At 41.6% G+C, this 27,983-nt stretch overlaps 1 protein-coding gene across 14 annotated transcripts in view; it reads left to right on the forward strand.

The window, feature by feature from the left end:
• The window catches only part of AKAP13 (A-kinase anchoring protein 13), a 320,707-nt gene that overhangs the window by 131,370 nt on the left and 161,354 nt on the right, over positions 1-27,983 (forward strand). For 13 of the 14 annotated variants that reach the window (XR_013364374.1, XM_077871282.1, XM_077871307.1 and 10 more), the window contains exons 4-5: positions 2,216-2,512; positions 10,353-10,536. Coding sequence is in view for 12 of the 14 variants with exons in the window: in XM_077871282.1 (XP_077727408.1) it covers positions 2,216-2,512; positions 10,353-10,536 (481 nt within the window). In the remaining 2 variants the exon portion in view is untranslated. Of the gene's footprint in view, positions 1-2,215; positions 2,513-10,352; positions 10,537-10,636; positions 10,731-27,983 lie in introns of those variants that run through there. The other variant, XM_077871370.1, reaches the window with a different exon arrangement.

Here is a 27,983-nt window from a genome sequence, read left to right on the forward strand (position 1 = left end):
TCAGAAAAATCTCTAAACCTACTACCTGAATCAGTTGACTTGTTTCTATTGACATTATTGTTTTATATAATAAGGCTGGCTGCCCTCCAAAGAAAGATTGATTTTTCCCCCTAATTTCATTTAATATGTTAAATATATAAATTCAACATACGTATTGAATTGAAATACATATGTGGGTGCACACATGCACCAGACAGAGAAGGCTCCCATTCCCTACAGCCTTTATAGAAAGAATTCAACTCGGAAGGCGGGAGGTAAACCTGATGGAGTTACATGTTTATATGGAGGCTGATCTCAGTGGTTAATGAACCTGTTACTCTTGCTCGGTAGTCACACTGGCCTGTCAATTATGTATTAGGCTCCTTGCAGGCAGGGACAGAGCCTTTGCATCATGATGTAATAGGCCATGGTCCTTTGGCCTCAGACTTGAATTTGAATAATGGATTCTGCTTTGTTATATCTGTGTAGCCCTGGACATATTACTTCCTGAAATCTCAGTTTTGTCATCTGTAACATGAGGGCAGTATATACCTCATAAAACTTGTTATAAAAAAAAAATTTGTTATAAAGAGAAAGTGACGTGTCCAGTGCTTGGTATATAGAAGGTGCTGGGTCAGTAAACACTTGTAACCACCCTAAAGTTATGCAACAGTGAGAGGGTTCTTCTGTCACAAGGGTAATGGGGTTAAAGAGGCCTCTGGAGAATCATTGTGGAAAATCAATTTACTTATTACTTTCATTGTTCGCATGGGAAAAACAATTACTGTTTTCTCTTTCAAAGGCAGTAGGAAGCTTACTTTGTTCTGTACATGTGTGAAGCCTCTCCTGGCTTGTGGCTGTAGTACGGAAAGTGAGATCTATGGAAGCATAGAGGACTTCCTTGGCCTCACTCTCACTATGGACAAGCAGTCTCTGCGTACAGGAGGGAGGAGGGTGCAGGGGCCTGCCGTTAATCAGGCAGTGCACAAGATGGCATCACACAGCAGAGACACCCGACTCCATTTTACTTTGTTTTTCTCATCATAAAGACATTTTTTGGAAGAATGATGATATTAGGAGTGTACTTCTAGTTGGTTGATATCAGTGTTGGGAAGTTGAGGGAAAACTGTGTTTCAATGACTAGATTCTCCATGTCATACATACTTAGTTCTGTGAGGCTAGAAATTGAGCAGAGTCTGGTCTCCAGGAAGACCTTAGCCATGGAAACAGTGTCAATTTTACTGGTGGAGCTCTCTGGGGTGGCGTGTATGTTGCAGCTCGTGAGGTCTGCCCATCTGTACAGTGGGCACTTATCTCGGCATGCTCGCTCCCCCTGTCTCCCCCCCCCCCCCCACTGGACTTCTGCCCACAGCATTGTGTCATCCCTGTGTGAATCAGGCAATTTCGTTGATGTCATTCCATTACAGGAAAGAACGTGTATCTGACAGCGGAAGTTGTTTTGTAGGCCTTGAATTGCTAATAATGATGAAATAAAATCAAGTAGTTTTGTACTTTTCAAAATGTTTAATTGTTTGATCTGTTGCATTGTGGTGATAATAGAGCCAAGTGCTGCAGAATCTGTAATTCCTTTTATATTAACCAGTCTGTGTGGCTTTCTCCCTCTTGGGTTTCCAGCTGTAGTTCAGTTCAGTTGGTATCAGACTTGGTAGACCTTATAAGGTCCTTGGGCTTTCGTTCTTCCCTCCGTTTGAGTTGAACGGCTGTAATTCAGTACATCCTGAGATCTTCAGAGACTGTTCATTGCCAAACATTAGCTATAGGAGATACATTTGGGGTACAAAGTTGTTTGCTGGCAGTAAGGGAACTAATTCGTACTTGCAAATAATAGTTTACAAAAAGAGCTGTAAATGAAGTTTAAAGAAGTTTGGATTGCTGTCAGAGCAGAGGGAGGAGGGGTTTCTTTTAGGAAGGAGAACTTGTGTACTGTGTAAGAAGAACAGAGAGGACCCATTAGTGTCTTCCTTCCAGCAGGAGGACTCTAATACTCTCTTCCTTCCAGCAGGAGGCCTCTGACATGGTCCTCCTCCCAGTGGGAGGGCTCTGATACAGTGTCATGTCCCCCACCCCCACTCCCACCCCCAGGGCTCTGACAGGTCCCCATCTCAGCAAGAGGGCTCTGACATGGTCCGCCTTTTAGTGGGAAGGCTCTGACATGGTCCTCCTCCTAGTGGGAGGGCTCTAATACTGTTTTCTTTTTTCCGTGTGTTTTGTTTAGGTCATGACTGCTGTGAGACGGTGAAGGTGCTGCTCTGTGCTTCCAAGGAGGGCCTTCCAGTATTTGTGGTGGCTGAAGAAGACTTCCAGTTCATCCAGGATGAGGCATATGATGCAGCCCAGTTCCTAGCGACCAGTGCTGGGAATCAGCAGGCTCTGAACTTCACCCGATTTCTTGACCGGTCGGGACCCCCATCTGGGGATGTGAATTCCCTTGATGAGAAGGTTGCCCTGGCATTCAGGCACCTGAAGCTGCCGGCGGAGTGGAATGTGTTGGGGACAGATCAGACTTTGCATGGTAAGCACTTCAGTGAGCCACAGAGAGACCAAGTTTGGAGTACTTAAGTTTTTCAGTGGGGCCGCTTCTGTACAATCATTGTCTTCAGGCCTTTCACAGTGGCTGGATAAATCTTGCAGCTACTGGAGCAGAGCAGCCTGATGGCATCCATTCTCGGTTCTTCAGCTGAGCTGTTAAGCCTGTTTTTTGCCGTGAAATGCCCTAAACAGGAGCTTACTGTGGCTGTTATCAGTTCCCGCTTATATCAGAGAGTGGTGCACACATCACCTTGCTGCAGGTCAGGGGTTCTTGCTGCTTCTCCCAGGCACAGAAAGCAACCCTTCCTTCTTGAGGACATTAGCAGAGTAATTTTTTGTCATTCTTTTGGTATTTAATTATCAAAGACATGGCTTTCATTATGGTATTCTAAAGTTTTCTAGAGACTCCATGGAATTAGAGGAAAGAACAGATGGGGCATTGAGGCCTGGGGGTGGGGGGAGTACCAGAGCTCCCTGGGCTCTGAGAAACCCCACACTTCTTTAACCAAAGCAGTGCCACTCTTAAACTTATTTTATCTGCTAGCTCTCCATATAAGAGTTCATTGAAGGAAAGGCTCCACTTTTAGAAAAAGCACTGGTGTAGTAACTGTGTGTGTTCCTCTACTCAGGGGTTTTTCTACATAATCATTCCTGTAGCAGATGAGTATCTACTAGACTTCATGATTTTATATATATATTTAAATGAAACAGTGTATGCTTGGGGTCCAATAAATAATGTCCTCTTTCCCTGCTGAGTTTAAATCAAATGGAAAGGTTTAGCAGTTAAGCAGATGGAGGTCAAAATGTTTGCTACAGATGACAGCTTGTTGGGCTACTGATGCTGCATCTGCTTAGAAGGTTTGCTCCTCTTCTTGCTTTATCCTAGAAAGAGCTGGACAGTCACAGAAATGCCCTTCAGTGGCTATCCCACTCTGGTTATGGTATCCTGTAGGGAGAGCAGACCCATGGTCACCTTCTCTGCCTGTGAGCAGATCCTGAGGAGGAACGCCTAGGGGGGACTGGGTCAGGGGCATGCTCAATGCTTGCTCTCCAGACTTCATCCGTGGAAGAATGCTAAAGAGGTATTTGCCAGCTTTACTTCTCTTAAATCCTATGATTGACTGCAGGAAAGGTGTCCCTGCTGGCTGCAGCAAACTACTGGTGCAGTTCTGCTCAGCAAAATAAAAAAGACAATGTGGACTCTCAAATCCAATCAAGGAAAAAACTTTTATTCTTTTGTTTTTGTTTTTGTTTTTATTTTTGTTTTTGTTTTTGCCTAATGACTGTAGCATCCAAGGAACCTCTGCACTGCTAAAATCTAAAGGTTAGAATATTTGCCATCATATAGGTCATGAGCACCTTTTCAGAAATCTTCATGTTGGGGCTTTATACCTCTAGCCCCTACTCTTCTGTATTGGTATGGGAATGATAATTCTGGCTGCCATTTACAAATAGCATCAAGATGGGATTGCATTAGTTTTTTATGGGGTTTATGGTGTTTTTATTGTTTTTGTCTTATTTAAAGAAGGCAGAGGAGTTGGATTGTTTGTTCATATTACCATGATTAAAAAGAACTGTTAGAAGAAGCACAGGTCTGAAACCTTGGGCATGTCACTTCCCCTCCGTGGTCCTTAGCTTCCTTGTCTTACATGGGGGAACTGGCCAGCTTTGAAATTTTGCGGACTTGCCATGTGCTTCTTCAGTTTCTTTTGCACAGAATTGCTCAAGCAGTACTAGCAAAGGCTAAATCAAAGGTTTGAACATTTAGGGAAGTGCATTAAAACCACAATAAGGTACCATTACCCACCTATTAGGATAAAATCAAGAATACCAGGGTCCGGCAAGGCCACAGAACAACATCCCATATATTGCTAGGGGAATTGCAGAATGATACAGCCATCCTGGAAGACAGTTGGGCAGTTTTTATTCTATGACCCAGCAATTCCACATTTGGCTCTTTAGCTTAGAGAAATGAAAACTTCTCTTTACTCAAAAAATCTTTGCACAGATATCTATAGCAGCATTGCAAATAATGCAGATCTCCCTCATTGGGTGAATATATAAACCAGTAGTGATATATCCATACAATGAAACACTATTCAGCAATAAAAAACAAACAAACAAACAAACAAAAAAAACGGGAGTTGTAATAAAATTTAAAAATAATGAAAGGGACAAATTATTAGGGGTCCAAATGCAACAACCTAGATGCATTTTGCTAAGTAAAAGGAGTCCATTTCCAGAGGTTACTTAATATATGGTTCTAGATAGTCTGAAAAGGGCAAGATTATAGGAAAAGAAAAAAGATGAGTAGTTGCCAGGGCCTAGGAGTCTGACTGCAAAGGGCTGCCTTGAGGGAATATTTTGGATATTGGAGTGCTTTTTATGTCTTGGTAGTGGTGGTTATAAGAATCTACACGTGCATTCTGACTCACAGGACACTTCCCCCCTCCCCCACGTGAATTTTACTGTACATAAATTACAAATAATTAAAAGAGTGAAAGAAATTGAACAAGTTAGGTATGTATACTTTGCAAGGTGAAATGCATGCAAGGAACTCTATAGACCTACCTTGAACTCAACAGCTGGGATCAGGAATCTGATTTCAGTGCCAGATTGGCATTATGCAACATAAATTCTTCCATTAATTGTGGATTAGAATCTACATGCACTGGGTACTTTAAGGGCAGCATAGCATCAGTTAAGAGGTGCTTGCTTGCTTTTAAGGGACTAGTGTAAAGGAACATTTTGCTCACCTCAGTGAGTTGCAAAGGTACCTAAAGGAAGAAGGTACGGTGCAGGCTTGTTGCCTAGGATAATGAGACAGGTAAACAGGGCACCCTGTTATATAACAGGACTGCTTGCTATTGAAAGCTGGAATATTTACAGGTGTCCCAGGCTGATATTTGCACAACAGGATCATGTAAGATGTGTGGTTAATCCTCCTGCTCTTTGTTTAGATGCAGTGCTTTTTAACTTTTTTCAGGTCAGTGACTCCTTTGAAAATAGCTTAAGATTTCTCCTCAGGAACAAGTGCATATAGGCGCCTATTTGAAACAAATTATATATTATTTCCATAGCCTTGGTCTCCCTGCACAGCAGGCATGAACATAACTTTGAGAATTCTTGGTGTAGATTTGATACTGTAATATGGGAGGGGCATAGGCAGTGGGCTCCACTTGTTTACAGCCTAGCTTCATTGCAAGAGTTTGTACAAAGTACATCTCTGTTTCCCAGCTTCTTTATCTGTAAAAGGGAGGAAGACTTATTGGAAGAGTGTTTGCGTACTGGTGTGTGAGCTGTTTTGTTTTGAATATACCTTAGCCACTCTTCAGTAACCTACTGGAGACAGAACATCGATGAGCTCTAGGAGGGACACTGACATGTCCTATAGAAGGCTACCAGAAAGAATAGTTCTTGTTCTTTGAAGCAGAACGAAACTGTTTTGTTTTTGCTTTTACTTATTTATAAAGTTGCTCTTCACTTTAAGCCACGAGCAAGAGGGAGTTTGTGCATCTAGTCCTTCCAGCCCTAGTTACATGAAGCAATTTCTACACTGTACTTGTGGCCTTAGTTCTGCTTTAAATGCAAGTGGTAAGGATGCATCTGGGCAGAGGGTGAATGGTGGGGCAAACAGATCTTCCCTGTGAGTGACCAAGTCTCACTTCCTTGTCTTGACTCCTCAGAGCCTCAGTGATGAGTGAAAGTGGTGAGCTGAGATGGTTTCCTCGCAAGGAACTCTCTAGGGTGGCAAGGGCGGGTCCACTAGCTCTGAAGAAAAGGGTGGAGGAGAGACATCCTAGGGGAGATCTTCCTTCTGACTTATGGTATTGTAGGACTGAATGAAAAGATCTGATCGTCTTTTGGGGTGGGAATCCTCCCCACAGGGAGAAATTTGGGTGGAGCAGGATCAGACAGGTTTAAGAAAGACTGCACCCAAAACAGGGTGTTCTCAGTTCTGTATATCGGATATTGGTTACTAGAACCTCAGCCTTAACTGTTTGCTGTTTTAGTTCCTGCACCCCTCCTGTGAAACTATTTCCTTAGCTACACTCACTAACATTTGCATCTTTTTTTAGCTATCATAGCTGAAAGGAAATAAAATAGTAAAATATAAAAAGACCACTAGGGATTTTTTTTCTTGACATAGGATTAATCTCTGTTGACTCCAGGACAAGCAGAAGCAGTTTCTTGTCATGGCAGGACCTTAGCTCCAGAAGGTTTTGTTGCCTCTCAGACCTTGATTCTATAACAAGGCTACAGTTACCATTTTTCTACAAGCCCCTTGCTCACACTGGACCACAGTTTTCCTTCCCTGCATCATGTGGGACTGTAGCTTTATCTAAGACCCTTTATGCCACAGTAGAAAGAATGGTGATTTAGGAGTCTCATAGATATAGATTCAAAGAGTTTACTGTGAGACAGGGCATTTAGGTGGATTGATGGGGAAGGAAAAAGTCTTTGGTTGCTATATTCACAGAATTTAGGACATTTTACTTTGTCACAAATCTGACACTTTGGAAAAGTTGCAGCCATCTAGCATACTCATTGTGGTTGAATGCCTGCTAGAGGCAAGGTACATCAGCTTTCTCTGCAGATCAGAGGGAATAGGTGTGGGAGGTGCTCCCAGCACATAAATAGATAACAAGCTGGACTTAAGACATTTTCTACTATCTTCTCTATGGGTGGAAACCAAGCCTCCGTAGAGATTTTTCAATTGAGCATGGTTAAATGGGAAAGGCAGCCAACCAACACAGGGTCTATGAGATAAAGTATAGCCTCAAGGGAACAGAAAAGTATGATGAATATTCAGATAGAAGACTTTAAGGGACTTTCTTTAAGGAGCCAAGGAAAAATTTAGAAGAGAGTTTGCATTTGTCCTTTAAAAGCTCAGAGGGCAGACTTATGAAGTTAGAGAAGGAAGCAACCAGAAGAAAAATAAGTTTAGGGAGTATTTAATATGCCAGAAGCCCCTCAGTCAGGTTTCAACCAGAGAGTCAGGACCAGCAGGAGAAATCTGCATTAAGATTTTTTGCAGGGCATGGTTTACATGATTGTGGAGGCTAGTTAAGCAAGTCCAAGATTCATAGGGCAGGAATAGAGAAGATCATGGACAAGCTCATACCCACTGAAATGAGCCAAAGTTGTCATCATCAGTGAGTCAGGAAAGGATGAGATCTGGAGCAGGATGGAGTCCCATGAGCACAGGCTCAGGCCATCCTCCAGGGAAACCTCAGCCCTACTTTCAAAGCTTTCCAGCTGATTCAGTTAGACCTATCCAGATTATCCAGGATAATCTTCCTTATTAAATCAACTGATTAGGGCCTCTAATTACATCTGCAAAAAAGCCATCACAGTGAGGGCAAAGATGGTAAGAGAGTTACTTGAAATGATGCAGGGACATCCAGAATCCCACAGCATAATTAAATTCAAATTGGGGACAAAGGACTCAGTTGACATCACAGGAAATGAAGTTAGAAATCTGAAGAACAAAGTTAAGTAACTTTCAAAATACAGAGGAGAAAGACAAAGGATCATGAGAGGAAAAAATACAGAATATAGAGACCACAGAACAGAAATTGGTCCTAAATTGTAGGTGTGCTAGAGTTTAAACTGAGACAAAAGGAATAAAAACAGTAACAAAAGATAAGTTGGGCAAAAATTTTTATTTATTGGAGAAAAACATTAAAAGGTGCTTTGTAAACCGCATTAGCTCCCTTGCATGATTGCTTGGTTTTTAGAAAAAGGGAGTGGAGTTAATGGAGAAGCTATGGTTTCTAGACAGAAGAATTTTCAAATCTTGCTGATTCTTGTTGTGGGTAAGTTATTAACCTGTCTTTGTCTGCAAACTGAGGATAACATGTGAGAAGCATTAATGCAAAATACGTAGCCCAGAGCATGGCACCTCTAGGGTCTTGACCTGCATTACATTTCTTTGTTGTCTGTTGATTGCAGAAAGGGAGTGACCTGCAAGTACATGTGGTACCTGCTGCTTAGGACCTTAGAATGATTTCAGGAGGATACAGGTGCAGGAATCAGGGTGCCAGCTTCAAGCAGGTGGATGGCTTTGTTGTTGGAACTCGGAAATACTAAGCTGACTCAAATCAGGATTGGAAAGGGTGAGGGTGGAGAGAAAATTGCTTTGAGGAGGTGTCACCTAGTAAGGCTGGAATTGACCAGTCTCTAAAAAGTCACATAGTTCCTGGTCGATGACTTATTAGCTCTTTGGTTTTGATAAGGAGTGCTTGTGAACAACTGTAAAGCACAAGTCAGGTGGTGATATTTGATCTGTGAAGGATCTTTTTGCCCTTTTGTCTGGCCCTGCTACCTGCTCTGAGGTGTTGATTATTACAGTATGTACCTGCACATGCCATGGTTTCTTCTGGTGTGTTGATTTCTTTCCAGCCACGTGCCTCTGCTGAACACCCTATAAATTCTTGAATTAGTCAGTGTGCATAGTTCTGTAGGAAAAATGTAAAAATATGAAAGGTGGCTTTTCCATCTAAGAAAATTTTACGTTGGCAATAGGGAGACTAAAGTGATACATATGTGACATTGGAAAGCAGGGAGATTCGGTGTAAAATCACAGGTTCAAAGATGCACTTGTTCTTAATTAATTGCTGTTCATGTAAGAAGCATAGAGGACTTAGGTGTAAGGGGAAAGCCCTGGGGTCCAAGAAGTCTGGGAATGCCCAGTGAAGAAATTGAGGCTTGTGGAAGCCATGGAGAATGAGAGGAAGGCAGGTATAGCTCCTGGGCACCATTTCTATTCTGTTGTCTGAGTGGCGCCCCTGGAAGTGAGCCATGGCCGGCCTGTGAGGCTGTGCACTGCAGCCCTGCCCTGGCTGTTGGTCTGTCATCACAGGAGAAGGCCTGAGGAAGAGAGAGGTGGTTAGTGAACAACCAAAGGAGAAAGCAGGGAAAGGGAGGGAACCTGGCACTTAGTGAGGATCTCATACAGTCTTCATCCCTGAGTTTCGCCCCCCTGGTTGTTAGATGAAGGTGCCTCACCCAGAGATGAAGAAATGAAGCTCAGAGAGGTAGGAATGGATGAGGCCCAGTCATAGATGATAAATGGCCACATCCGAACCCAGATTTGTCTCATTCCAGAGCCCTTTCTCATTCCACCACTTTCAGCATGACTCGCTGTACCAACGGGAACCCTCCCTTTAAGTGAAATAAGCCCAAGAACATGTTTTTCTTTCTGAACTTACTAGTATATTATCTTAAAATTAGTCTTTCTTAATGTGCCTGGAGATGCATTTCTTTCTTTCATTAAACAAAACAAAAAAGCTGGCAGTGCCGGCAATTTGATTTGCCCTTAATGTGGGGGAATAAAAAGACCTGTGTATACTTAACGAGCAGAACCTGTTCTTAGTGTTTAGCCAGCTCCTGCCTGGGTGTTATTTTTTCCTTAATTATGCCTTTTACCATACACCCATCTAAGCCCCAACAGCTATTCCCCTTGGGTCCCCACGTGGTGAGGCTGTATTTCTCTCTCTCACTCTCTCTCTCCTTTAAGGAAAAGAACACATGTGTGAATTTCCCTTTATAAATCTGCCTACATAAATGGATTGCACAAATGTAGTAAATCAGAATATAGAAATGGTTTGGTTCTCTCTGGAGGCTTTGCTTCTACTGTGTTCCAGCTTTGTACTCTCCTTATGGGAGAGCTGGTTGTACCCCGCCACTGTCACACTGTTTGTGCTGTGGTTTAACTTCAGGATCTTACGTACTTGGCGGCAGTGGTGCTCATTTGTTTTTCTGTTTGTGTGCTTGTTTTTCTCACGTTCTTCTCACTGGGCTTTCTCTTCCATGTACAGATGGCAGCCCCCGGGAAACACTGATGCATTTCGCTGTGCGGCTGGGGCTGCTGAGGTTGACGTGGTTCCTGTTGCAGAAGCCAGGTGGCCGCGGGGCTCTCAGCATCCACAACCAGGAAGGAGCAACACCTGTGAGCTTGGCCTTGGAGCGGGGTTATCACAAGCTGCACCAGCTTCTAACCCAGTAAGTGCTCTTTCTCCCCAGTCCTTCCCCCTCATCACTAGCCCCACCCCCTGATTCATGGCGGCACCGCCCACTTGGCATCTTAGTGCCAGTTTGCCACAAATTAAAACCTCAGCTCTGTGCCTTGCCTTCTGCTGGAGGCTTATAAGCTTGCTCCTGCTAACCACTTACTTCATTGTCTGAGAGACACAAACGTAAGTCCTGGTACCAGCTTCTCTCCCTGCCTCACTGCTTCTTGCCTCTTCCATTTTACTGAAAACTCAAAATAGGTATTGTGTGTGGGACTAGCATTCCATTACCATGTATGTAGTTTATTCTGGTTTGGTACAAGAAAAAAGTTTTTCTCTGCCATACATTTTCCTATTACGTCTTCAAGACTTGAGTTAATTAGAAACAAATATTTTAATGTAATAATTATGTGCAGAAAATATGCCGAACCACTCAGGTTTGGTCTGAATGTAATTTCTATGAATAAAATCAAGAGCTGTGGTCTCTTCATATGAGTAGCAGCAGAAAGCAACCGAGTTGCCCTGGAAACAGGGCAGTAGGAAATCCTGAGTGTCTGTGTGTTCAGTTGTTAGCATTCTGACTCTTTAGATAGAGTCCTTTGAAGAAAAGTTGTTAGTCAAAACATCTGAAGAGTCCTTTTTTTCTTGTATAGAGAAAGAAATGCATTACAACGCCGACCCTTTTCACTGGAATATTTATAAAAGGCAGAAACTTCAGTTTCTCTAGTTTAATACACAGTTTTTACTGTTTTATTATGTTCACCACATCTTTTTGGCCATATAATCTTAACAAGAATAAACCCCCTGGGATTCATGTTCTTTAGTAATCGAGGGACACTTGTAAGTTAAGTGGATATTCCCAAAGTCTCCAATCTTTTGCTCATGTTCTACTTAATTTAGTTGCTTGGGGAAAGAATGGGGGTGGGGGGGGAGGTCTGTAAGGGCCAAGAAGAGATTTCAGAATGTAATGCTACATGCTGTTACATAAACAGGTCCTTTGTTGTTTCCAGTCACCTACTCAGTTTATAAGTTTTCTAGTCAAGCCAGACAGAGGTTCTTTTCAGACACTTTCTAATGGGTGCTACAGATACGATGACAGTAGGAGGGGTGCTCTTCATCTCAAATGAGCTCTGGATACTTGAGCTCTCCTATGACAGTATTCCAGGGAGTGATCTATTCCATTCCTTCTACTTCCCATCTGGCCAGTGATTAGATTCCTTCTGCTGTTTGCCTCAGGGCATTAGGACAAGAAGCCTTGTTCCAGAAGTTGAAACAATTAACTCTATAAGTAACCCTGGGGAGGTTGGAAAGCAGTTCCTCTAAAAGTGATCTTATAGCTCAGAGTTTTTGCTGGGAAGCAGAGTTGGTTAAGGATTGTCATCCAAATGGGGAAATAAAGTGATTACAACAGCTTTATTATATGCTCGGTGAGGATGTCACAAGACTTACTGCAACGTGGCTTTAAGGAAACAAGAATGTTTGTTCTTAGAGAAGATTTTTTTGGCTTGCTTCATAGTACAAGCTCTGTTCCATGTGCAAAAGCCACTTTACCTCCTTTTGTGAAGGGAAAGAAAGCCAACTTGAGAAATCTTCAAGTAGAGGACCACAGTAGGAGATTAAAAATTAGCAAATAAAAGATGGTAAGGAGGTGATTTTACGGTTGCCCAGTCTTACTGTGATGTTAGTAGACTTTGCTAGAATTTCCACCATCGAATCAGGAAAGATCATCATTAACGGATGAGGAGGAGCTGAGATCCAGAGAGTCAGTGATTGGATCAGAGTGACAAGGGGGCCCACCCAGCACCAAAAGCCAGGTCACCTGAAAAGCTGTCCAGAGCTCCTTCCACTCCGAGGATTCTGAACAAGGGGCCCAAGAATAGACTTCAGAGGGTCTTTGGCCTTTAAAATTATAGGCAAAAGTTTATGCATATGTGTTTCTGATCAAGAAGTTTGTCTTGTGAGACTCACAGGGTGGTTTGTGAAAAGCTACGAATTGTTTCACTGTATGACACCATCTAATACTTCACTAAAATCTTTAGATTGGGGTGTTCTTACTTCTCCCCCTTTTTAAATTAAGTTTTTCCATATAGGTCCATTTCATTTTATTCTATCTTCAGTTAATATGAAATTAAGGTAGGGTTACATACATTTCTGCACTTACAAAATAACTACTGGCATGGCAGTCTTAACTGAAAATTCAAGTTTATTTAAATCCTTTTAAATGTCTCCCAAAATGGGGATCCCTGGGTGGCTCAGCGGTTTAGTGCCTGCCTTTGGCCCGGGGCGTGATCCTGGAGACCCAGGATCGAGTCCCACATTGGGCTCCCTGTATGGAGTCTGCTTCTCCCTCTGCCTCTCTCTCTATGTCTATGTCTATCATGAATAAATAAAAAATCTTAAAAAAAAATAAATGTCTCCCAAAATAAATCTGTTGTTTCCCTTCCTTGCTGCTTACCCTGATGTTGTTGTTGTTGTTGTTGTTTGGTTTTTGGTTTTTTTGGAGATGGGGGAGGAAGACGTGGCCATTTAGGGTCCAAGTTCTGTTTGTGTTTATGTGCCTGAGGCTTGTTTTGATAATCTGTTCTGATAAATGGAGTCACTTCTGTGTGAAAATCGATTCTGCTGTGCTTGGAAGTAGAAAGATTATTTAAATAAGACCCATATCTTTAGAGGACTCTTGAATTGATACTGAATCCAAAGAGACAGCAGTAATTCTTCAGGATGTTTTTCTGACAGCCTCCCTTTTCTGTAATCCATTATTACTGACTTTCACTGAGTTCAGTGATGGAATGGAGAGATTTTGTTGACTCCTTGCTCTTTTATTTTAGCTTATAGTTTGATCTTGCATTTTGAATATGGTTGTATTTGTGACCTGAGAATTCACCTTAAACAAAATGTTACCAATCTTGCCTGAGGAGAAATGTTATCCAGAACACTTAGGCCTACCCTTGCTTTTAGGTAGATGCACAGTTGTCTCCCCCACTTTGAAGAGAAGTTAGTTGAACATCCTCCTGCCCTGAGGTCTCCTAGTTAGTGATGGGTAGAAGAGGGAGAGAACCCAAGTCTTGAGGCTCTTCATTTAGCTAAGGCTGGGAGGTGACATTAGATGGGTGTTGCACACAGTCATCCAGAAAGAGAATGTGAGAGCCAGGTGCTATCAGACATCTCTCACACAACACATAAGCAGTCTGGGAACCTTGATCACTCATTTGAGGGAGGGGAAGAGCTGAGACCAAGAGGCAGTTCCAGGTAGTGGCTAAGTGGGCAGACTTTGGAGTCAAAGCAAAGTTTGCATTTTGGCTCTGCCATCTGTAGCTTTGGATGCATTAAATAACTTTCCTCTCTAAGCCTCAGTTTCTATATCTGCTTAAAAACAAATAAGGATAAGAACACTTACCTCTTGGAATTATAACCAAGGGGCTGGCATATGCACTGTGAAGAAACAGGGGTTATTTGTCACACAGATGATGGTTACTGTTTGGAGCAGATAACAAGGGCAATAGATACCTTAGCTTGAGGAGAAGACGTTATGGTATAGTGGAACTGCTTGGGGACAGAGAGCTTAGTTAAAATCCAAGCTTCCCCACTTAGTAGCCTGTGTGACTTAAAAAAAAAAAGTGGGTAGTCACCTACCCATTCTGAGTTTCTCATCCCTTGGATAATACCCAGTTGGCCTATGTCACCAGCTTGTTAGAATCGAGTGATATTTGTGCAGATGCTCTGTTAGACTGTAAGGTACTCTGTGTAATAGTTCCTCCTGTAGTCACATTATCAGTAAAATGATACTTCACTGATTAATGAAACTCAAATTCCAATTGATTGGTCTACCTAGAGTATCTTTTTTGTGATTTTTGTCATAGCTTTCTGTGAATTGAAGTTGGTAGAGAGATGGGCAGATTTTGTGTTGAGCCAGGCGAGTAGTCATGAACCCAGGGTCAGCCTCTGTGAAGCTGTGTTCTTGGGTGATCCTCTTACCCACTTGAACCCCAGCCCAGTTTGTAACATTGGAAAAACAAGAGGGCCATCTCCAGGGTAGTTGCTTTGAGAAATAAATGAAGGAAAGCACCTAGAACGCTAACATGGTGACCAGTATAAATGGTATCTATTATTGCCCTTTCCTTAATTCCTCATTACTTCTAGAGCCATATAGATTTTTCATACATTAAAGAAATTTTGCCATAACCTTAAAAGTATTTCTGGGAAGTATATGGTTGTTGCTGCTTGATAAGAGTTTGAAATCATTCTCTAGTATAATAGATCACACTTGTGAAAAATTAGTTTGGTTTTCTGTTCCATGCTGTGATGTGATACCTCTGGGTGATAGAACAGAGAGCTCCAGATGGACAAGGGATCATTTGCATCACTGCCACCCTTACATGAAGGGTATTCCTGTAGAGAATGTCAGCTCTCGAGTGTTGATGTAAAAGTGTTGAAATATTTCATTGGTCCAGAGAGCAAGTTTCAAAGTGTTCATCTTCGTGTCATTTTCTGTATCTGTTCAGTAAATCTCTTTGTTTAATGAGGGTCTGCAGTGCACTAGAAATCATGGTGGGTGCATTACAGCTAATACTTTGCTTCCACCTTATGACAGCATTTCTGAAATTGGCCTTATTTGTGTTGTACAGATGAAATATGAAGGCTCAGAGAGCTAAGGTAACTAGCCCAAGGCTTTATAGAAAGTATTAGCGCTCCTGTCACACACACGTCTGTGGAATTCTGCAGCCCATTATCTTCCCTCTACAAAAGTTGACAGGAGGAAGAAGCCACTGGGATACAGCGTGATTAACACTCAATTAGGGAAGGGTTGACAGCTTTCTATTTGATTCTGACCTCTCCTTTCCATTTATATTACCCATCATATTTTTTTTTAAAGATTTTTATTTATTTATTCATGAGAAACACAGAGAGGCAGAGACACCGGGAGAGGGAGAAGGAGGCTTCCCTGCAGGGAGCCTGATGTGGGACTTGATCCGAGGACCCCAGGATCACACCCTGAGCCAAAGACAGATGCTTAACCACCGAGCCACCCAGTCGCCCCTGCCCATCATATGATTTTAAAAGTAGTGTTGTTTACATGCGAGCTTCCCTTTTACATTGGTTCTCAAGACACCCTAATGAGTGGATAGGTCAGGTGTTATTACCCACATTTTATAATTGAGGAAATTGAGGTAAAGTGAAGTAACAGAACCAGGCTCAAGCTCCAAAGTCCAAGGATCTGTCCAGGTACAGATGACACGTGTGCATATGCAGAGCACAGACTCAGCCTGGCGGATAGTGAGGCACTAGATCATGGTTTATTGCAGTGCAATACTGGCCTCTCTCAAAGAGTTTGGGTCTACAGATTCTACTCTCAAGACCTCCTTTTGACATTTTACACTTAAAACCTGAGTTCAGGGTCAGAGGGTAGAGTAACTACTTATGTATACTTATTGCACAATGGAGCAGAGTGCTGTTGAGCAAGATGTTCTGTTAATATAGCGATGGCTTTTCCAGGGTTCTCTTTAAGGACTTGACAAGTGGGTCCTCAGTAGCCCATCTGGCACAAAACAAGTTCGGAGCCTTTGCTTTTGCTTACAAGGGGAAAGAATGAAACATATGTACAAACTTCCTTTTTTTTTTTTTTTTTTTTTTGGTTGTTGTTTTTAAAGATTTTATTTATTCACGAGACATAGAGGCATAGGGAGAAGCAGGCTCCCTGGCTCCCTGCAGGGGACCCAATGTGGGACTCGATCCCAGGACCCTGGGATCACAACCTGAGCCAAAGGCAGACGCTCAACCACTGAGCCACCCAGGCGCCCCACTTACTTTTAAACTAGTAGCCAGGGATCCCTGGGTGGCGCAGCGGTTTGGCGCCTGCCTTTGGCCCGGGGCGCGATCCTGGAGATCCGGGATCAAATCCCACATCGGGCTCCCGGTGCATGGAGCCTGCTTCTCCCTCTGCCTGTGTCTCTGCCTCTCTCTCTCTCTCTCACTGTGTGCCTATCATAAATAAAAATTAAAAAAAATAATAAACTAGTAGCCAGAGGGGAGGATTTTTTTCTTTTTAAACTTTGTTTCTGTGGCTCAAATCTCACCTGTCCGTCCATCCTTATGTTTGTCCATTCATCCTCCTTTCTCACTGTGTCATCTGGGGCTCTGTTCTGGTAGAGATATGGCAGTAGGACTGAGTGTAAACTGGGAAGGGCTCCCTGCTACTTTGGTGCTTCTTGTTTAGAACCTTCCAGCAGATACTCTGAGGTGTATTTCCTCAGGTTGCTATAAAGTCACACAGCTTAACCTCTGGTAGCAAACCCTCTGTGGCAGCAGCACATGATCTTTTTTTTTTTTTTTTTTTTTAAAGACTTTATTTATTTATTCATGAGAAAAACAGAGCGCGCGCGAGAGAGGCAGAGACACAGGCAGAGGGAGAAGCAGGCTCTATGCAGGGAGCCCGACATGGGACTCGATCCCGGGTCTCTAGGATCACTACCTCTGGGTTGAAGGCAGTGCTAAACTGCTGAGCCACCTAGGCTGCCCAGCAGCACGTGATCCTGCAAACATTTCTGACTTTACCATGGACGCAGGTGGAAGAAAACATGAGCCAAAGTACGGTACTTGATGGGTGAATTCTCTGCTCTCTAGAAAACATAAACCTTTTGTAACCATTATATGTTATTTTATTTGGTCAGTTTTGGAGTTTCCTTGAGGGCACACCTACAGAATGAATAACTTGGAAATTTTACTTGCGTGCATTAACAGAAATAAAATGATTCTTAAGGAAAAAACTAAGCGTGTTGAATAAACTTTTTGGCCAAAATCAGTATTTGGCCAAAACTGAGTATCTATGCTGAGGAACAAAGTTATGTGATATAAGAGTGTGATACACTGTAAAATAACTTATTCTATACATTTCTAAAATTAAACAGTCTGTTAGAAGTTTGAGCTTGTTGGAAGAACAATGATTTTCTTAGCCTTTGCAGCTTCTAGATAGCTCCTGCTTCATTAAATACTCCCTTTCTACCAGTGAATATTTCAGAGCTGCTTAAATTGGTTAGTGTTGTAGAACAATCATTTTAACAAAGTTTTGTTCAAATGTTTAGTGTCCCTGTGTGCTTAAAATAGAGTTGCACTGTAGTATTCTTATTAAAGTCCATTGTTTTGACATTTGATTAGTGAAAATAAAATGTATTTGTGGTATCTCATTCTTTTCTAACATTTCTACATATACTTATATCTGGATTGATGGGACATCTTAAGTTGTCATCAAGTTTTGGCCACTTTTCCTTCAAGTTTTATAAAAATTGACAGTGGCATTTGGAGTGTTAATAAAATCTGGAGTGTTATCCTCTTGCCTTTAATTCTTTTTTAATAAGAAATAAGAAGAGCATCCAGCTATTCGGCCTTTACCATGGTAGAGCCGAATGTGGGCATGTCCTGATTGAGTATTGCCTAGGAGCCTCAGTTTTCTCATCTGTACGATGGGAATTGATGGCATGTACCTTCTAGGTCTCTTAGTATAGAACAGGAACATGCTGGTGAAGTTCATTGAAACTCGGTGCATCCCTCTGCTTGGAGAACTAGGAAGGAGGACGTGTTGGAAGTAGGATGACCACTTAGCTCTATGTAAATAGGACCTGTCTACACCACCATCTAGCTTCTAACATCTTTTTTCCTGGTCACCCTTTACCTACAATGTAACACCTCCTTGAGATAGCCGGGAAGAAGAGCCACATTTTCCTCTTGGATTTTTGGGAGAAAATAGTGCTAGGGTGACATGGGTGTGGTTTTACTCATCTGACAGTTAACCCACAAGCAAGCGTTCTGTGCCCTTTTTAAAAATACATAACTTGAAAACTTCCCTCTTTTTTGTTCCTTAGAATTACACCAGCCCTGGAGTATCCCCTATAGTCGCAATTTAGTGAGCACTAGGGAGCTCCAGACACTATGCTGCCTCTTTACCTTCATCTTTATTTGCTCTCACAGCAAACCCAGTGTTCCCACCTCACAAAGAAGGAAATTGAGCCAAAGGGAACTTTCAGTAACTGACCTATACAGATGGTATGGCCAGAGGGAAGAATCGAAGCGAGTCTGACTTTCCAGCGTGTTCTGACCATTACCTTAGAGAAGGTTATTTTTAGTTATTTAACAGCATAGAATTGATAACAAATTGCTGATACACAGTAGTTGCTCAAATTCTGTGCCCTCCTTCTTTCTGCATTATTCCCGTACTGGTAAAGGGCAGGGTGTCAATACTTTGTCAACAGAAGAAATACGAGAGAGGAACCGAGTATCACGTGAACGGCTGCATAACTAGACTAGCAGCGAGTTCCTTCCAAGCACCCAAGACAGTAACCTCCTATCCATTTTAAGGTGCACTGGTTACCCTCTCTCCCCTCCCGGTTTCTGGCATTTCACCTTTTCCACTCCATTTTAGTGTACTTCTGGTTGATTTTTTGGGGGAAGATTTTATTTATTAGAACGCATGCACACACCTGAGCAAGGAGAGGGGCATAGGGAGAAGCAGGTTCTGCTGAGCAGGGAGCCTGATGCAGGACTTGATCCAGGATTCTGAGACCATGACCTGAGCCAAAGAATCTGGCCACCAGGTGCCTCAGTTGTGGTTGATTTTGTAGGACTCCCTGAGGCACCGTTACAGTGAGGTGGCTTCATGGAAGATATTGCAGTAGCCCTCAAACAAGGAACTAGACACTGCAGTTCCTGTCAGAAGGAGGCTTAGCGAACACACCTCTGGGAGGGCTGCTGTTCTCTGCTCCTAAAGCTGCATATGGAGCCAGGACCCAGATAAGATGGGCCTGCGATATTCGTGGTGCTTGAACAGCCATCAGTGAGTATCCACTTCCAGACCTGTGCATCATTGGTCTTTAGTGTTGGTTCTCTGGCATCTGATCTGGCTTTTGCTGATCTCAAGAAGACGTATCTTTGAACTTCCCCCTTCTGAATGACTAGTGTTGTTAGTACCAGGAAAATGTTTTTTTTTTTTTTTTTCTTCTTTTTTCCTGCACTTGATTTGTCAGGATTTTACATGTATGTTAGTATCTACCCCAACCTTTTGCTTGAGTTGCATTATGACGGACAAGGTTAAGAGGCATAGGCTGACTGGTTGTTTATCGGTTCACAGCAGCAGGAGTGCTGAAATTAGTTGAAATGCGCTCTATGCTTGTTGAATTTTGTTGTTCCACATAAATAAACCTTGAGTTTTGGGGCCAGGGTGAATACACTGTTTGGATGCTATTATCCTATCTCTGAGGAATGGCTTCTTGAGTAATGGCTTCTTAATGTGGTTTTCTGCAGTGGAAAACTTGTGGATCCCATAAAATTCATAACAGAAAATCTCATATACCTGACTAGCCTCTTTTTCAAGTTTTTTTTTTAATTTAATCATTTGAGACAGCAAGCAAGAGCACTAGTGGGGGTGGGGTCGGGAGGAGGGGCAGAGGGAGAGGGAGAAGCAGACTCCTCACTGAGCAGGGAGCCTGATGTGGAGCTTGATCCCAGGACCTTGAGATCATGACTTGAGCAGAAGGCAGATGCCCAACCGCCTGAGCCACCCAGATAGTTCCTACCTGATTAGCTTCTGATAAATATTATTTAGACTTACAGTGGTATGATTTGAATGTGGTCATTGTTTGACACCGTTAGAGAGTCAGTATTATGGTGGGCAGCAGAGGAGGTACGAAAGTTTTGGGATTAGGTCTGCGTAAAATTCTGGCCTTTTCACTTACTGGCTGTGTACTTGAACAAATTATTCCCATAAGCCTGTTATTTCCTCACATGAAAAATGGAAATACACTGATCCCTGCTTCAAAGTCATTGGAGGATTAAAAAGTCACTATATTCATCTGGTACTAAATTAATAATCTTGTTTTATTCTTCTGTATTTTCATCTTTGCTTTCCTGTTCCTCACATTTTCTCACCCAACTCAGAGTAAAATCCTAGTTGGTATCATGGTCTGCAGAGCCCCATGAGATCTGAGCCCTGTCTGACTCTGACACCTCATTTCCTGATGTTTCCCCCTTCCCGTTACTTTCTCTAGGCAGGATCTTTGAGCTTTGCTCTGCCCCTTTTCCCATTCTGTCCTGTCCCAGTAACTCTGTATGCTGGCTTTGTCATAGGATTCACATCAGTGGTCCCCTGAGGAGGAAAATCTCCTCAGATTTTCCTACCACTGTCTGAAGAACCCACTGTCCCCACCCACAGGAATTTTCTGCCATAAGTACCTGGTTTTATTTTCTTAAAAGACTTATCTCAAGTTATAACTACACCCCTGTCTAACAGACGCTTCGTGATAGTAGGAATTTGGCTTTTTTATTTATTCATCAGCCTATTCCTAGTATTCAGGAACATGGTAGATACTGCATGAATATTTGTTGAAGGCTTGAATGAATAAATGTCTATTCTAGGTCATTCATTTTTCTGGCAATGCATTTTTGAGATATCTTGAAATGAGAACTTAAGTTATAATATAGAGAAGACAAATTTCCAGGTGGGATGCATTTTTAATGTAGAGTCATTCCATCTGTAGTATTATCTTTTTGATGGGCATTTGGAGACATTTTATCAATGATGGAAAAATATATCTGTGGGGACATTTGTAAACAAGTATTTGTATAGAGCCTAATACATTTTCATGTACTGAAAAGTGGTATCTTTTAGTCTATGCCTATGCTTCCCCTCCCCCCCCATGAGAGACACAGAGAGAGAGAGAGGCAGAGACACAGGCAGAGAGAGAAGCAGGCTCCATGCAGGGAGCCTGATGAGGACTCGATTCCCGGACTCCAGGATCATGACCTGAGCCAAAGGCAGATGCTTAACCGCTGAGCCACCCAGGCGTCCCCATGCCTATGCTTTTAGAAAATATGTACTAATACGAAAACGATCTTGTTGGTTAAGATAAGAGTGTTAGCTGTAGAATACCTCTCATACCTTTTTTAATGTCTAAAAGAAACATTTTGCTCTTAGCTCTTCTTCTTTGAGCTCATTAATCCACGTAAGTTATACTGAATTGCTGGAGGATAGATTTCTTGGAATAGATTTTAAAACTTTATCTTTAGCCCTCATTCAGCATTTAGCTGTATGAAACCTTGGTTAATTTATGCTTTGGTTCTTCATCTATATGCAGAATATTGGCCCTTTTCATTTGGAAGATTAAAAATGATATTTATGGTGAAAGTGCTCTGAAAAACTGAATACAGCCTTTCAGTGTATTATTTTTACTATGAACTGTGATTAGTTCCTAGTATTTCACATTTGGTTCAGGGAAATCATGTCAGTGAATTAATTAAAGCAACTCTTGGTGACATGGCTGTTAAAGTAGATATGTGGATGCTTTAGATTTTATAAAACCAGTTGGGATTGAACTTTTGAAATACTTTTGAATGGCATTGAATTAGTTTTCAGCTTTGCCCAGGCTCTGTGAAGTATACCTCAGGCAAAAAAGATAACTTTGTCAAGTACATATGTAGCTGGTTCCCCATTCCCATCTGTGCCATGACTTTTTTTTTTAAGATTGATTGTTTGTTTATTTATTTATTTATTTATTCAGAGAGAGAGAGGGAGGGAGGGAGGGAGGGAGGGAGGGAGGGAGGGAGGGGCAGAGACACAGGCAGAGAGGGAAGCAGGCTCCATGCAGGGAGCCTGACATGGGACTCGATCCTGGGTCTACAGGATCACATCCCAGGCTACAGGTGGCGCTAAACCGCTGTGCCACCGGGGTTGCCCTGACTTTTCTTTCTCCTGCTTGCCTGTCTTGCCAGGGTCTGTAGTTGTTAGGAATGTGAAACATGTTTCCTGGTAATCTGGAGGGGTCTCTGTTGTAACCCACAGCTGCTCAGAATAAGGCAGGTCTGGCTCAGCACTGAGCTGCCCGTTCTTTGTCACTGATCTGTGATGAGATAAATGTGAAGTGGAGAGAATGTGTTTAGAAACTTTTATGGGGGATCCCTGGGTGGCGCAGTGGTTTGGCGCCTGCCTTTGGCCCAGGGCGCGATCCTGGAGACCCAGGATCGAATCCCACGTTGGGCTCCCGGTGCATGGAGCCTGCTTCTCCCTCTGCCTGTGTCTCTGCCTCTCTCTCTCTCTGTGTGACTATCATAAATAAAGAAAAAAAAAAAAGAAACTTTTATGGTAAGTTGACAGAGTCATTTTATATCCATTGAATCTAATCAGAACTTTGGGCTTTAATTTTGTATCTTGTGTATTTTACTTTTCTAGTAATTCATTTTTAGAATATTTGCTTCTGTAATGAATTGGAAATTAAAAAAAAAAAAAAAACGGTCCTTCATCAGTAGTTTGAGAAGCTGTGCTCGAACCCACATAACTAGTGATTGTACAGTGGTATGCACAGGGAGAGCAAATTGGCGTTCTGTGTTTCTCTACAAGGAGTATGTTCTCTAACATATAGGAGATCCCCCCAAAAATCCCATCTGGTCTTTGAAGGAGACATTGTCTATTTTGACATGTATTATTTGTCTAACTGCTTCTAAATAAGATGAATCCTTTTCAACAATGACTTATGACAAATGCTGAATTGGGGCAGTGGATTATATAAAAATACATAAGGTCATTAGAAGTTTACTGGACTTGTTAAGTATTGGTGGTTCTTTTCTTAAATTTTAATGACAGTAGCCTTATATGAAGTCCAGTGAACATCATGTCTCAGGATTCCTGCCCAGACTAATGAGCAAGAATGCTTTTTCTTTTTCCTGAACTGGAAAAAGCTAGTTTACAGTGATGACTTTGTTATGATTAAAGTTACCAGTTTTTGTAAGTAGAACAAATCACTTATCTATAGAGTTGTGGCAGCTTCACCTTTGGGATCTTGTTAATCAACAGGTTTTAATGGTCACCAGTACACTAGAATTACAGATTCATATTTAAGTCTTATTTTCCTGTTATTTTGAGTTTGAAATGCTCTTTAGAAATAAGATTGGAAGAAATGGATGTGCAGTCCTTGCCCTCTATCGTCTTTAGCTTGTTTAAATTTGTAAACATCTAGGGTTACTGTTTGATTTTTGTTCTGTTTGTTTGCTTCATGAGAAAGCTAAAGAAATGTAACATTTTATTAATTTATTTTTTAAAAGATTTTATTTTTATTTATTCATGAGACACAGAGGGAGAGAAAGAGAGAGAGGGGAGAGAGAGAGAAGCAGGCTCGATGAAGGGAGCCTGATGTGGGACTCGATCCCGGGCCTCCAGGATCAGGCCCTGGGCTGAAGGCGGTGCTAAACCACTGAGTCACCCGGGCTGCCAGAAATGTAACATTTTAAAGATGTGTTCTCTCTCTTCTAGTGGTTGGATATTGGACTTTTTTTCCTGATTTGTTTTCTGTCCTCAGTTTCAAATTACTTTATCCAGTTCCATTCTTTCCAAGTTTCAGCTTATTTTGTAGGCATTTCTCTTTTTCCAGCCTGGATTTGGATGTTAGTCACAGGGATAATGGTCTCCTTTTCAAGACAGTTCTCATGTCCCTGTGTTTCTCCTCTGATCAAGTACACTTTGTAGGGGCACCTGGGTGGCTCAGTGGTTGAGCATCTGCCTTCAGCTCAGGTCGTGATCCTGGGGTCCTGGAATTGAGCCCACATCAGGCTCCCTGCAGCAAGCCTGCTTCTCTCTCTGCCTATGTTTCTGCCTCTCTCTGTGTCTCTCTCATGAATAAATAAATAAAATCTTACCAAAAAAAGTACACTTTGTAGAGGACAGTAAGTAGTTAAGCCAGCAACTGTCTTAGAATAGACAAAAGAATCATATGTTTTGCGAGAGATCAACATAGCTTTATAGAAATAGAAATTTAAGAAATACTTAAATAGAAACTTCTGTGTCATCATTTAGATGGCTTCAGTCATCTGGGAAGGGAGAAGGTAGAGAAAAATGCATTACTGAGTGAGTGGAGATTGGTAAATTGGGTTGTTTCTTAGATGAAGATCCATTTGGTGTTGGTCTGGTGCTCTTCTGAGAATGAATTTTAAATAGAACTGTCAGAGTCCAGACTCCGGTTTCTCTGTGTTCCCTTGCAGTAGCTCTTGGTGACACTTGCAGTATGTATGTCTTTCCTCTGACATAGATCAGAATCAAGAAGGATAACGAGAGAGAATTAGTGTTTTATTAGACATAAAATTATTCATAATGCTGCCACCAATAAGAGATTTATTTCATTACCAGATACTATCTCCAACATTGCAATGTTTTTTAAAAGAGTGCAGCTGATTTCCTATTTTGTGTTCTGATATTTTTACTTTATCCTATTCTTACCTATTTTGTGGTCTTACAATTTTTTAAAAGATTTTATTTGAGAGAGAACATGTGTGCACACACATGAGAGAGAGATAGAGAGACAGAGATCACAAGCAGGAGGAAAGGGCAGAGGGAGAAGCAGGATCCCAGCTGAGCAGGAAGCGCAACATGGGGCTCTCTATTCCAGGACTCTGAGATCATGACCTGAGCCGAAGGCAGGCGCTTAACTGCCTGAGCCACCCAGAAATGCTTACAAGCCACCCCTTGTAATTGTTTTTGAGGCCCTCTAAAATATTTTGTTTATCTTGAGTATTTAAATCTTTGCCCAATGTTGAATGTTAGTTTTAACATGTAAAAAATTAGAAATTAAGTAATGAATGCTGCAGTGAGCCTCATATTTACCTATTAATTTTTGCTTCTGCTAATTTTTTTTATATTAAATTCTGTCTGCCAACATATAGTATAACACCCAGTGCTTATATCTCATCATATGCCTTCCTTATGCTAAATTATTTCTGTAAGTTCCAAGGCATGGTATAATTCAGTCAAAGGATTTTGACTTACAACTTCAGTGTTTATTGCAATCTTGCTAGCCTTGACTATGCTTTATGCTTTCCTTTTTAAAATGAACTGGCATCTGTAAGTTACTTTAATGTGTGGTTTATAACTGGTTGTACATTAGGATCCCTGAGGATTCTAATTACGCATGAGAATCTCCTGGAGAGTTTTAAAAACTGCTAATACCTGAGGGCCACCTCTGGAGATTTTTATTTAATTGGTGTGAGGTGTGATCTGGACATCAGGATTTTATAAGGTTTTCCAGGTAATTCCAAAATGCAGTTAAAATTAAGAACTTTGCCTTATTGGAAAAATTAGACTTAACGTTACACCTGAAAATTAATTCCTGAGCGTTATTATGAATCAGGTTGGTGGCTTAAATCTTAATAGGGTAAAGGAATTATCAACTAAGGCTGATCACATTAGTAAATATTTAGATATCAGTCTTGTATAAATTAACTGTACTTTTTACTTAACCTGTGAATGTTGGTATGTTAGATATTTATGCAAATATAATTAGTATCATGGTAAGATATTAGAAATTATTTTTTTAAGATCTTGAAAACAGTGCAAGTAAGGTAAGACTAAAAAATGCAGAACTTTGGCTGTCATAAGAGCAACATAGTCCAGAAGTCACAGAGCCATTGAGTTGGAGAGCCCAAGTAGCCTCTCCAAGTGTAAAGAGGGAAAAATGGCCATGGAAGCCATGGGCCACACACGATAATGTCATGTGTGTAACATACTGTAATCTAGAACCTACACCCCCAAAACTTAAGCTCCCCAAAGAGCATATGTTAAAAATACTTCATGGGCTTCACTGGTCTGCATTTTCTAGTGCAAAATAGAGAGGTGGTTTTGTGTAGTGGTTTAGAGCACCAGCTCTAATTCTAGCTCTGTGACTTACTAGCCACGGGGCAGGTCATTAAATTTCTCACACCTTCAGTTTCCTCATCTGCAAATTGGGGTAATATCTTCCTTCACAACGTAGGTGAAAGAAAAAATAATGTTTTAAATGTAAGACACGTAGCTCAATATTTGGTGCATTGTTAAACGATTAATAAATGTAGCTGTAAAAGGAAGTAACTAGGGTGTGTGCCTCTTTGCTTGTGGAAGGAAACAGAAACCAATGTAATAGTAAGTGTATCTCTAATCCCTAAAACAACTCTGTGAGAAAGCTGATATTATTGCCACTTTTTGGTAAACAGATAAAAAAAAACGTTGGCTCCTGGAAGCTCACTAGTCTTAGACCAGACTGTGTTATAAAGGGGATTCAGTTCACACCTCAAAACCCTGCTTTGTCATCGTATCACCCAGTGATGTAGCCTCCAGGGAAATCCATAGTCAATATAATGAGATAATTTTGAGTAGAATAGTTTTTTTTCCCTTAGGGAAAGGTGGGTGCCCATTGATGTCAGTTTTGTGGAAAACGGGGTAAACAATTTGTGCCTTTTTTTTTTTTTAAATAAATCGAAGGACTCAAAGTTGGCACTTTCATTTGAGAGGAATGTGCTTATTTTGAAAATAGTGAGACTGAGAATCTGGGCTGTGCAGTTTGCCCTGCTTGTTTGCCAGTCTCACCAGGCACCTGAGGATGGCTGTGATTGATCTGTAGATGCTTTGGAGTAAATGTGCACCGGGGGTGGGGAGGCTTTAGAAGTGTTCACTAGAGAATGCCTGTGTGGTGAAAAACTTTGGGCCCAGGATGGATGTTCTTTGAATTTGTGAAGAAATTCTTCCCCTGAAGGCCTCTTTGCTCTGTGCTGACTTCAGATGACCCTAGGTGCTTCCTGTCCCGGAAAGAGCAGCCCCTCTCACCTGGAGCAGTGCTACATAAGACCTAGGAGAGTGCAGCTTGGGTGGAGAGGTCAGTGTAGCCAGGATTCAAATCTATTACTCCAGTACCTGTTAGCTGAGTCCTAAGTACGGAAAGTACTGGTGCTTACTGAGTGCTACTGTGTGCCTGGCAGTATTGAATCATTACTCTCTTGCCCCCTTTCCTTGCCACGGCAGCTTTGTAGAGGGGCCATTTCAGTGTTCATACAGATGATAATGCATGTTCAAAGAAGTTAAGCATCTAGCTCAGGCTCTCACTTCTCATAAGTGGTGAAGTTTGTTGCTTGAAGCCAGGCTTATCAAACTGCTAATGGATGTATATCTTGAGCAAACAAGTTTCACATTTCTGAGTCTCAGTTTTCTCTCCTCTAAACTAAGAATAGCACTTCCTTGAAGGATTCTTACATGGATTAAATAGTGTACATAAAAGCACCTGCCCGTTTCTTAATAGATACCAGATCATACTAGTTTCTTCCCTGCCTTAACTAAATAGTGATCATAGGATGAAAGAATTGCTACCTCTGCCTTGTTTAAAATCAGTGTTTTATATGTAACTTTTTATTTTGAAAAATCTTGAACCTATAGAAAAGATGCAAGAATGGAATAATGAACTCTTGTATATTCTTCATCGAAATGCACCAGTTATTAACATTTGTTGTGTTTGTTTTATTGGTATTTTATTTATGTACATGCAGTGTTACTGAACTCTTTGGAGGGTAAGTTGCAGACATGTCCCCTTATTCTGAAGTATTTCAGCATATTCTTTTTCTTTTTTTTAAAGATTTTATTTATTTATTTATTTGACAGAGTATACAAGC

The sequence above is a fragment of the Canis aureus genome, chromosome 2 (genome assembly GCF_053574225.1).
Source record: "Canis aureus isolate CA01 chromosome 2, VMU_Caureus_v.1.0, whole genome shotgun sequence".
NCBI classification, from domain to species: domain Eukaryota; kingdom Metazoa; phylum Chordata; class Mammalia; order Carnivora; family Canidae; genus Canis; species Canis aureus.